We start from the raw sequence: 12,892 nt of genomic DNA on the forward strand, positions 1-12,892 counted from the left end.
AGGTCTCAGTTGCCCATCACAATGTTCTTCACAAGGAAGCCTGCCATAACTCCCATTGCTAACTCTGTCTCTAGTGATGTCAATGATCCACCGCCTATTATCAGCAGTGATGCTGTCAGTGAAGAGTTAAAATCCATACACTAGATTCATCATGCCATGCAGTTACACTCCATATAATCACCTCCATTCAATTGTCATCAGTAACTGCATGGCTATCACCATCATCATCGTCATCATCATCGCAAGCCATTAGAGTTCATCTGCCTAACCTTATATACCTCTGAAGAGTTTCGAGTTTATCTACTCTGAGCCCAGCCATGAGCCAGGCTCGTCTGGAGCTTGCTTGGTCAACCAGGCTGTTGCTGCTGGAGGCCTGGTTGATCTGGCACCTGGTGAAGATACTTGTCCAGTTCCTTCTTGAAGGCTTCTACACTTGTTCCAGCTGCATTTCTGATATCTTCTGGTAAGATATTGAATAGTCTGGGAACCATGATGTTGATACACTGTTCCCTTATTGTCCCCACTGCACCCCTGCTCCTCACTGGGCTTATTTTACATTTCCTCCCATATTTCTCACTCCAGTACGTCGTTATGGCAGTGTGCAGATTTGGGACCAGGCCCTCGAGTACTTTACAGTTATACATTATCATGCATCTCTCTCTCTCTCCTTTGCTCCAATGAGTACATGTTCAAGACTTGAAGGCAATCCCAGTAGTTTAGGTGCTTTACTGGCTTAATGTGAGCTGTAAACGATCGCTGTATTTGTTCCAGCTCCAATATTTCTCCTGCTCTGAATGGGGCCATCAGCACTGAGCAATATTCGAAGTGAGAGAGCACTAGTGATTTGAAGAGTATCACCACAGGCATTATTTCTCTTGTTTTAAAAGTTCTCAATACCCACCCCGTCATCTTCCTGGCTGCTGTGATCTTTGTCTTATTATGGTCTCTAAAAGAAAGGTCAGCTGACATAATTATTCCCAGGGCTTGTACGTGTTCCTTACATTCTATTTGGTGACCCTCTTTAGTTCTGTACCATATAGTGTTGCTTTTGAGTTCTTCATTCTTTCCATACCTAAGCAGCTGGAACTTATCACCATTGAATGTTACGTTGTTCTCCACTGCCCACTGGCAAACCCCATATACGTCTTCCTGTACTTTTTCAGTGTCCTCTACCATAGTGACTTTCATGCTCATTTTAGTGTCATCTGCAAATGATACAAAAGTGTGCCGGGTGTTTTTACCTATGTCTAATATGAGGATGAGAAACAGCAGAGGTGCTAGGGCAGTGCCTTGGGGCACTGAGCTTTTGACCTTGCTGATGCTGGATCTTGCCCAGTTCACTACTACTTTTTGTGTTCTGTGTGTTAGGAACCCGAAAATCCATCTGCCTACCTTCCCTGTAACGCCCATGGCCTTCATTTTGTGCGCTATCACTCCATGATCACATTTGTCAAATGCCTTTGCAAAGCGTGTGTAAATCACATCAGCGTTTTGGTCGTCTTCCAATGCCTCTGTAATTATGTCATGATGGTTCAGCAGCTGTGATGGGCATGATCGTCCTGCTCTAAAACCATGCTGGTTCGGGTTATGCTGGTCCATGAAATTTATAATCTGCCTTCTCGTCACTCTCTTGAATATTTTTATGATGTGAGAAGTTAGGGCTACTGGTCTGTAATTTTTAGCTAGTGCTCTACTGCCTCCCTTATGCAAAGGAGCTATATCTGCACTCTTTAAGGCCTCCGGTATTTCACCTAAATCTAAGCTCTTTCTCCAAAGAATGCCGAGTGCTCGTGCTAGTGGTACTTTACACTTCTTTATAAATAAAGCATTCCATGAATCTGGTCTAGGTGCTGAGTGAATGGGTATGTTGTCCACTTCTTTTTCAAAATCTATGGGATTTGTACTGTCAGTTAGTGGTCCAATTCAACAGGTAGTTCTCAACTTAGATTTTGCATAGGAATAGAAATATTTTGGGTTTCTTGCAATATCCTGTATGGCCCTTTGTTTCCTTTGTATTTCATCTGTTAGGTATGACATCCTAAGTTTTTGCTCTAGTTCAATGATCTCTCTTCTAAGCTTATCTTTCCTCTGCTGAAGCATATTTGTGTTCTTAAGCAATTCAATAACCTGTTTTCTTCTTCTGTACCATCTCCTACACTCTCTCTCTGTATCTGATCTTCTGGGTTTCCTCAGTGGTACGTACTTCATTCATACCTTATATGCTTCTCCGTTCAGCTTCTCTAAGCACTGGTGAGGATTTTCAGGTGTCCATGTCTGATTCCCAGGATATGTCTGATAGCTCTTGGTTTATTTTTCTCAGTCAATTCTATGGTTGTTAAAATTAAGCTTACTGAACATCCAGTCTCTAACATTAGTGACTATTACAAAAACACTAGTTGGCCTTATACTAGTGCAGTAATATGAGAGTTTGGGATACTGAATAAACATAAAACAATTTATCATTTTTACTATCATATAAAAACAATCTTTGGTATAGATGTATCCTACAATAATAAATAAGCTTTAATATAATAATATTTGATATAAAAACATAATCTTTAGTACAGATATATATATCCTACAATAATTATAATTTCACACACCTTGTCACCCGACACTCACAGGGTACAGACGACACCCTTTTCAGGGTTATAACACACCTCATATCAGTATCACCCGCATAGCGTCTTTCTCCTCAGAGGCCAGCTATCTGTCACATGACTATTCGTCAGTGTCACACTACAATCCTACCTTCCTTCAGTGTCACACGACACTATCGCCTCTCAGTGTCCCACTACGCCCTATCTTACTTCAGTGTCACACACTGTCTCTATCTTCCTTCAATGCCACACTACGATCCCATCCTTCAGTGTCACACTCCGACCCTATCTTCTCTCAGTGTCACACTACACAATAGCGTCAGCCATGACTTGTAGCGTCACCATTTACTGAGTAAAGTAGAACTCTTCTTGAAAGAGGAAATACTACCAAGGAGAGAGTTTGAAGTGTCTCCTCAGAGAGGCCAACAGAGAACAGGCCAGCATGTAAACTGAAATCCGAAGGGTTCTGAGTGACCAGTATAACTGCAGCTAGAAGGTCCACAGTTGACTAAGTCAGTAGTGAGCCAGTAGGTATCAGAGTGTACTCCATGAGGCAGTCTGGTGAACACTCTACAATGCCAGTAGATGTATACCGTAAGATGGTCTGGTTGATGCTCTCTACTGCCAGTAGATGTATACCGTAAGGTGGTCTGGTAAATACTGCTTCTAAGACCAGTAGATATACACTGTAAGGTGGTCAGGTGAATACTTTCTACTCCCAGTAGATGTATACCGTAAGGTGGTCTGGTAAATACTGTTTCTAAGGCCGGCTCAGCAGTCCCCACATTGGGTTTGGTGACGTATCCAGTGGTACTGCAGGCCGGCAGGTTAACAATCCAACCACTAGTTTGGCAGGAGGCCGCCACAGTGACAATTCCCTAACCCTGAGTTAACATTTGTTTGAACTTTATGATGTTGTGATCAGAGTATATTGTTTTTGTAACTTATGTCTCTGATTAGTTCCTCGTTGTTTGTGAACATCAAATCCAGGGTATTTTAATTTCTAGTGGGATCAGTTTTCTGTTGGTTTAATGAGTACTTTTCACAAAGCCTCATTAGTTCCCTGGTACACGCCTGTTGGGCCAGGGTGCTTCCCAGAGATATTTCTGGTATAACATTACGTTGAGCTATCTTCCATTTTACACAAGGGAGATTAAAATCTCCAAGGAGTAAAATATTTGGTGTGGGATCTTCTACATCCACATACCTATCTATCTTCCTTAGCTGATCTGTGAATTCCTTAGTTACTGATGGTGGTTTGTATACTAGGATAATTACCAAATACCTGTTTTCAACTGTAATGCCTAGGATTTCTACTATATCATTCATAGAGTTCAGTATTTCTGTGCAACAAAGTATCCTTTAAATAGATTCCTACTCCTCCCTGTGACCTATCACATCTATACATGTTATAGTTTTCTGTATCTCTCCATCCAAAACATCCCGTGCGAGTGTTTCTGTAAATGCTGCAAACATGGCATTCGCTTCTGATAGGAGCCCACTGACATAACCAACTGTCGTTTTTATTTGATTTCAAACCATGTGGACTCTTGTTTTTTGTAAGCATCGAAAGTCGTAATTTTTGAAAATCTTATCTTTTTTTCATCAAAACATTGACTCGCAAATAGTTATTCATCCCAGATGCGTACACACGGCCCCAAGCGGCCCCCCACTGCCAGTGTGCCAACATTTAACAGCGAGTGAGGATGATCCCACGTGTTCATATGATAAATTTCCTAATATTCCATTTGTTTTAGTGCTTGCAACTGATGAATAAGCCACCATGGCTCCAAAGAAAGCTCCTAGTGCCAGGCCTTTGGTAAGGAAGGTGAGAAACAATAGAATTCAAGAAAAACATCGTTGAAAAATGTGAAAGTGGAATGCGTGTGGCAGAGCTTGCCAGGCTGAATGGGAAACCCCACACAACCATCACTTCCATCGTGGCCAAGAAAAAGGAAATCAAGGAAGCTGTTATTGCAAAAGGGGTAAATATGTTCACAAAAATGAGATTGCAACTACTCAAAGATGTCGAGAAGTTATTGTTGGCATGGAGCAACAAGAAACAATTAGCAGGAGACAGTGTTTGCAGTCGATAATTTGTGAAAAGGCAAGGCAGTTGCATGCCGATCTTTTAAGAAAATGCCCGAAACGAGTGCTGGTGCTAGTGAATGGCCAGTAAAGGCTGGTTTGAGAGATTTAAGAAGTGTAGTGGCATACACAGTGTGGTAAGGCATGGTGAGGCTGCCAGTTCTGCCAAATATGCGTCTGAAAAATATGTGCGTGAATTCAAGGGGTAAGTAGAGGCTGAAGCATTCAAACCCCAACAAGTGTTCAACTGTGACAAAACAGGCCTCTTTTGGAATACAATACGAAGGAGGACCTACATCATGCAGGAGGAAAAGGCACTACCAGGACACAAGCCTATGAAGGACAGGCTTACTCTTTTGTCCTGTAGTAATGCTAGTGGGGATTTCAATGTGAAGCCTTTACTAGTGTATCACTGAAAATCCCAGTGTGTTCAAGAAAAACGGTGTCGCCAAGAGTAAATTGTGTGTGATGTGGAAGGCTAACAGTAAGGCATGGGTCACACGGGAAATTTTCCTCGATTGGTTCAATGAAGTGTTGGGCTTCAGTGTGAAGAAATACCTCCTGGAAAAACAACTGGAACTCAAGTGCCTCCTGGTAATGGACAATACACCTGCTCATTCTCCAGACTTGGATGACCAAATTGTGGAGGAGTTTCGTTTCATTACAGTGAAGTTCTTGCCCCCTAATACCACTCGTCTCATCCAGCCCATGGACCAGCAGATAATTTCAAACTAAAAAAACTACACCAAAGCAATGTTTCAAAGGTGCTTTGATGTGACCTCAGACACTCAACTGACCCTAATTGAGTTTTGGAAAGATCACTTCAGTATCCTCCACTGCATAAACCTTATAGGTAAGGCTTAGGAGGGAGTGACTTCCAGGACTTTGAACTCTGCTTGGAGAAAATTGTGGCCAAACTGTGTCCAAAAGAGGGATTTTGAAGGGTTTGAGGCAGCCCATGATGAGCCTATGTCAGTTGTGAACTCTATTGTTGCACTAGGGAGTTCCATGGGGTTGGATGTGAGTTTGGAGGATGTGGAAGAGTTGGTGGAGGACCACAATGAAGAGCTAACCACTGAAGAGCTGCAAGAGCTTCAGCTGGAACAGCAACAGACCACAGCTCAGGAAATTGCTTCAGAGGAGGGAGAGAGATGGAAGAAGGTGCCTTCTTCAGAGATTAAGATGATTTGTGCAATGTAGAGTAGGATGGAAAGATTTGTGGAGGAACATTACCCTGATAAAGCTGGTGCAAGTCGTGTCAGCAACATGTACAATGACAATGTCTTGTCTCATTTTAGGGAAATTTTAAAGAGATGCCAGAAACAGAGCTCTCTGGACAGATATTTAGTGCCACAGGTGTGCACTGACTCAAGTTGGTCCTAGTGGCATTAAAAAACAAAGGAGGGAAGTCACCCCAGGAAAGCACTTGGTACCTGAAGTCTTTATGGAGGAGGATTCCCCTTTCAAACAGTAATTAATCCATCCTCTCCCATCCTCCCGTCTTCCATACACCAAGAAGAATCTTCAATAAAGTTAAGTGTCATGCTATTATTGTTTCATTCATGTCTCATTGTTTTCTGTGTATGTACATCTATATTTAATGTAAAAAAATGATTTTGTTTTAATACTTTTGGATGTCTGGAATGGATTAATTGGATTTACATTATTTTTCATGAGGAAAATGGTTTCGCAAATCATCAATTTCAATATTAGTCACACTCTCTGGAACGGATTAATTACAAAAAATGAGGGTCCATTGTATTTGCAAACATGAAGCAGGAATTACCATTGGGATGTTTTGTCTTGCTTTGTGCTTTGTTAGTACTACTGGTGATGTACTACCTGGTATGACCCATGGTGTACATACCACTGGTTTCTCTAGTACTGATTTTGCATTTGGTTGTTTATTTGGCCCTGTTGGACTGATGCTTGGTTTGATGTGTCCCATTTTGCTGCCCATCTGCCCTCTCTGTACTATGCCCCCTTTTTGTCTGTCTTTGGTTCGAACGCTTCTCTTTACGTCTAACAGAGATTGCTGTCCATTTTCCTTTTCTCTGCTTTATCTGTAGTGCTGCGTTCCTTTTATATGGTGGTCTGGGCAGCTCAGGTCATAACATTCTCTGGACTGTGTTGATGTTTTACACATTTCTGGATGGAAGTACCTGCACTCTGTTGGAATGACACTTTCCCTTCCTCAACATGCTGGCACAGTTTCTGGTGTGTTTATTCCAGCAAGCTCTGCCATATAGGCACCTATCTTTTGCATAGTATCTGCAAATGTTTTGACTACCTATATTTACTGCTTTTGTGACTTTCCCAAGATCTGTCACCTAATCCGAGTTCTTTTTCTTTCATCTAGGTGTATTTTTTCCCTTTTTATTTTTTCCTGCTCTAGCTTTCTCTTCCTCCCATTCCCTTTCTGCTATGTTAGGTATCCACGTTTTGTTCTTTTCTGACTTGCTCTGTATGATGTTTTCAACTCTTATTTCCACTCCTTGTTTTTATCTTTATCTGTGCTTTCCTCCTTTTCTAGTTCCTTACCCCTTGTTTTCCACTCTTTGTATATATCTGGCAAGCTCCTTAGAAACGTTCTTACGCTTTCTAGGTTTTCACTTTTCAGTACCTCTCTTATTCCCGATCAGCTTTCCATCTCGCTGGGGCAAATCCAGAATCGACTTTCTTGTTTTGGGTAATTTCTCAAGGTTGCATGAAGGTTTGTACATGATACACAGGATGTTTATCCACATATTTCACAATGCCCCTAATATTTCCCCCAATTTTTTTTTTCACATATACAGCAGACCGTATTTCTAGCCATTTTCATTTCCTGGGCAAGTGTATGTGGTGGGTGGTAGGTTGCTATGGGTGGGCTGGGAGGTGAGGATCCATGGAAAGAGGGCAGGAAGGAGTTTGAGGGGGGAGGCTCTGTGAGGTGGGGTATGGGATGGGAGGTGGGGGGGTCAGTGCAAAGAGGATAGGGGTGTGAGGAGGTTGACTGGGAGGTGGGGTGGTGGGTGGAGGGCTGGTCGTGGAAAGAGGGCAGGAGTGTGTGACACTTGCTCAAAATGTTCCCATATAATTACACCATAAATTGTACACTGTCACTCTGGGTTAATTAAGATTACTCTTATCTACAATTTCAATTCACTATATCACTGCCTTTTCATATCCTTTTCCCTTGTTATATCACTTATATGATAGTTCCATATTCATCTGATTGTATACATATTTACACTTGTATGTTGACCTCTGGCAATAATTATTCGCTGGTAGTGTTCGTCATATGTATATATTCCATATATTATGCACTATGTATTGGGTATTTGTCAGACTGTTGTAATCCACAATTTAAGATCACTATATCACTGAACATCAATACCTTGTCACTCACTATATTACTAATGGCGAGGTAAGAATTTATGCTAATCCCTGATCTTTCTTATTTCCCCTCCCTGATCTATGCTCATTGCTCAACACATTTCCTGTATGGCACCCTCCAGCAAGAGCTGTTATTCTGAGGCCTGGCACTACACTTGACACTACAATCTATATTTTTCCTCTTCAGTGATCACTGGCATTTCCTATATGTGGGTTTGTAGGAGTATATGCACTAAGTTTAGCACATGTCTATTTTCCTCACTCTGGTCCTCTGGGACTAACAGAAAAATCACAATTTTGATGGAGCTCAAACACGCATGACTTCTTCACTCGCCGCCTAGCGAGTGTTTTGTTTGCTCATTATTTGTTATTAACCATAACATGCATGTATATACAATACATGTATGCATTTCATGTGTTTTATGAATGTTCATGGTTCAATAGGTTAAGGAAGCAATATTGTCAGACTAAGTAAATGCTGGTATTATATTTCCCTACAATATATTTGTGCACCAAACATTTGCAAATTTTCAACATTCACAATGTTCTTGATCCCCTAACCCTCGCGAATGTGGAGGGCCACCTGTACATACATAAAACGATCATAAACACAGTATGAATGAATTTGGTAAACAAAAAAAAAAAAATGCTTTTTAAAATTCAGCATAAAAACTGAACTGCTAAAAATGAAAAAAAAAGTTAAGAGCTGCCACAATAGGTAGAGAACCTTCGGAGCAAAAGAGGATATGGATACAAAAAATTCAAATGAACAGGTGGAAACAGTAGGTGGAGGCACAATAGATGGTAGTCTACTGTAACACCAAGTACCTATACTTACCCACTCAGGTTCTTCCAGCGAGCAAAGAAGGATTCTCCGTTCATATCCGTTGGCTCAAAGAACTTGTTGCATGAGAGCGGTAAATGTAGTGCCAGGCGTTGGGGAACATTACCATATGTAAAGCCAACTGTCAAGTCAGGTAGACCTGAGAAAGAATTTGATTATTTGTCTTGACAGATAATGTAATTATCCAATACTTTTGAAGCCTTCTAATGGGCTCGACATTACTCGTCAGCCACCCATCAAATTATCTAATGCAGTGCATTAAATCTGATATAGTGTGTGTTTCAGAGATTCTAAAACAATGAAATAATGCTAAGAAATTTATGAGGATATAAATTTAAGAACATTACATAACACTACATAACCAAGGCATATGTACAAAATATAAATAAATTTAAAGCATTGAAATCTAGGAGAAACAATCCTGCAATACCAGACGAATTGAAAAGAAAATCCTATTAATCAATATTCATTATCCAGTAACAAACAAGTTGCCAAATAATACTTAATAAGCTTACCAGTGGCACATACAAACAGGGCCGGATTTAGACCTTGGGGGAGCCTGGGACACTTTTGGTTTGAGGAGCCCTCAATATGGAAATTAAATTGAATTACAAATAATGAACTAAAATGAATGATAAACAGCAGTTTTTGAAAAAAATATGTTAGGCTTCGAAGAAGACTTTTGATTTTATTTTTCTCAATATTATTAAGAATAACTGACTATAATTTTCAGTTTGCAATATACTCCATCTACACTATATAATAATTATCGATGTGTATTTATTTATATCTTTGGTGTCACGCTTTCGGTGTCTATATATATTTTTTATATAATAATTTGCTAATGGGCCGGATGACTGACCAACTAGACATTTAAGTTAAAATTGTGTAATTTACAAAAGAAAGAAATCAAAACCGTCTAACTTCAAGAAAAGTTGATTCAATTCCTCCTTTTGTAAAAATGAACCCTATTAGGAGAGGGTCAGCTTATATCAACCAAGAAAGGGTTCTTCACTTTTTTTTTTTTTTTTTAACTTTTCAGTTAATTTACCATGGATTTTAAAGAGCACTTCAAATATTAATTCTCTTATGGGTAATAACTAACTCGCACACACAGGCACACGTGCACCCTGGTCATCTCTGACCTCAAGGTCTGGTCATTTACCTCTAAAGTGATGCTTACCAGAAATAGTTAAGTCAAGTTATTCAAAGGGAGAGGGGGTGGGGGCACCCTTTCTTTCAATTTTCTGATCCCCTCCCCCCACACACACTATTTGGCAATTCATTTTATTAAACTAATTTTTTAATATTGCATTTTGTTATAAGGAAAGTCCTACGTCTAGGGGCCCCTCTGGCAGGGGAGCCCAGGGCAGTCGCCCCTTTGCCACCTTATAAATCCGGCCCTGCATACAGAGCCAAATACTACAGTAAACCCTCGATGTAGAGAACCTGTAAAATTACGTGCAAAATCCACTGGGTAAATTGCACTTTCAACTCCTTTATTTTCAATGTTTATTGCAGTACATCCATAAATTGTGTACAGTAGTACTATATTAGGTATACAGTAAAGTTCTTCTGTGCATCTTACTGCTGTTTCTTAACATTCTGATTTTAAGGAAGAAGTCCATTACATTGAAGGTTTACCATAGCAATTTTGTAAATGAAGCCTTAATAATACAGGCACATTGGATATTCAAATGCCTGGCAAAAACATATGCTAAGTTTGTTTCAAAATACCTACCATTAAAGTCCTCAATGCATTCACAGTTAACGAGTTGCTGGACCTGTGCGCCTGCATCAATGGAAGGCTCCACTGGCTTAACTTGCACAGTGACTTTTCCCTGCTGACCTGGACCCACTGACACTGTGGGATTGAATGCCTAAGGAAAAAAAAAAAAATCAAATTCAAGAATACTAGAGACTGGCATACTAGACCGGCCAATTCATTGCAGAACCAGTCTCTCATAAGGGGAATTAAAACAAACACGTCCACTTAACCCTTCACAACTCTGCATTTATCACATGACTGTGCTGGAAGGTGGTCTTTTGGAAGCAGCCAGCCATCAGGAGTTAATTATCAAGAGACCACCATCACCATACATGCAAAGCTGCATTTTCTTCTGTGAATGGATTACTTAAGCTGCAACTGTGCCTTATCAGACAAGTTTGCCTAACACCATCCACATCAGTTTCTCTTGCTTTTATTTTATTTAGTCATCCTTTGCTTAATGACTGGGATAGGTATCATATGAATGGTTCATTAACCCTTAAACGGTCCAAATGTAGATCTACATTTTCTCGCGTAGCGCTCCGAACATAGATCTACGTTTTTTTTTTTTTACATTCTTTCTTATGGAGAAAATCAAGGATGGAGCGCTACAAGCGCAAACATAGATCTATGTTTGGACAGTAAGAAAGTTAAGCAAAAATTACACAAGGCAAATCTAAATTTTCCCCAAGCTCCCATGTTATAACTAGAGCTGCAGATCAGGGCAGTAATTTCCTATACCTAAGTTTTTTTTTTTTTTTTTTTGCATTAATCAAATCTAAATTTTCACTTAACCTTTTCATTGTCTGTACCTTAGTACAGTGGACCCTCAGTTAACGTCGTCATTGGATAACACAAAAATCGGATAACGACACATTTTTGCGTCAAAATATTGGCTCAGTTAATGACAAAGAATTCGGTTGAAGTCATTCGTCCCGAATGTGTCCACATGGCCTGAGCGGCCCTGCCACTCCACATATAGCTAGTGTGCCATTGTTTACTAGCCAATGAGGACAATTCCACGCGTACATGCGATACATTTTGCATTATTCCAATGTTTTTAGTGTTTGCAACTGCTAAATAACCCACCATAGGCCCAAAGAAAGCTTCTAGTGCCAGCCCTGTGGTAAAGAGGGCGAGAAATACTATTGAATTCAAGAAAGAGATCATTGCAAAATACGAAAGTGGAGTGTGTGTCTCCGAGCTGGCCAAGTTGTATAACAAACCCCATACAACCATCGCCACTATCTTGGCCAACAAAAAGGCAATCAAGGAAGCTGTTGTTGCAAAAGGTGCAAATGTGCTTCCAAAACAGAGATCGCATATACTCAAAGATGTGGAGAGACTGCAACAATTATCAGGAGATAGTGTTTCACAGTCAATTATATGTGAAAAGGCAAGGCAGTTGCATGATGATCTAATTAACAAAATGCCTGGAACTAGTGTTGATGTTGGTGAATTTAAGGCCAGCAAAGGTTGGTTTGAGAGACTTAAGAATTGTAGTGGCATACACAGTGTGATAAGGCATGGTGAGGCTGCCAGTTCTGACAAAAAAGTGGCTGAAAAATATGTGCAGGACATTAAGGGGTACACAGAGGCTGAACAATTAAAACCCCAACAAATGTTCAATTGTAACAAAACAGGCCTGTTTTGGAAGAAAATGCCAAACAGGACCTACATTACTCAGGAAATAATAGTCAGTGTGCACAGTATAAAAAAATCCCAAAGCATGCAGTGCATGAGAAAAAAAAAAAAAAAACTCCAACAGTGTTTTTGGCTTAAAACAGCGACTTTCTAGTGTATTTGCGTATGGTATTTATGGTTGTACAGTATTCCTGTTTCCTTGGTCCCATTTGATAGAATGGAAGATATATTACAGAAATAGACAATTCTGATTGGTTTCATGCTGACAAGTACCTTGAAATTGAGCTCAAAGTAGCAAAAATAATTGATTTTTGCCAATGTTCAAGAGTAAACAAATCACACCACACGTCAACTTGTGAGTCTAATAGTCTTTCACAAGTGCACTGACATCATTTATGCCATTTTTACAATGATGCAGTAATATACATAACAGAAAACCTATTTTCTGTGAGAATAAAAATTCAAAATGTAAAGCAAAAGTAAAGTAAGAGGGGCCTAGACATGTGACTAATGAACAGATAGAATGGAATTTTAGTGCCATGAATGTGTCTTCTTTATTCTAGACCCTAT

At 40.0% G+C, this 12,892-nt stretch overlaps 1 protein-coding gene across 5 annotated transcripts in view; it reads right to left on the reverse strand.

Moving 5' to 3' along the window:
- Window positions 1-12,892, reverse strand: part of AP-2alpha (adaptor protein complex 2, subunit alpha) — a 252,484-nt gene that overhangs the window by 37,639 nt on the left and 201,953 nt on the right. For all 5 annotated transcript variants that reach the window (XM_070088089.1, XM_070088087.1, XM_070088091.1 and 2 more), the window contains exons 17-18: window positions 10,652-10,790; window positions 8,905-9,049 (exon numbers count right to left, since the gene is read on the reverse strand). In XM_070088089.1, coding sequence (XP_069944190.1) covers window positions 8,905-9,049; window positions 10,652-10,790 — 284 coding nt within the window. The remainder of the gene's footprint in view (window positions 1-8,904; window positions 9,050-10,651; window positions 10,791-12,892) is intronic.

Source organism: Cherax quadricarinatus, chromosome 23 (genome assembly GCF_038502225.1).
Source record: "Cherax quadricarinatus isolate ZL_2023a chromosome 23, ASM3850222v1, whole genome shotgun sequence".
NCBI classification, from domain to species: Eukaryota; Metazoa; Arthropoda; class Malacostraca; order Decapoda; family Parastacidae; genus Cherax; species Cherax quadricarinatus.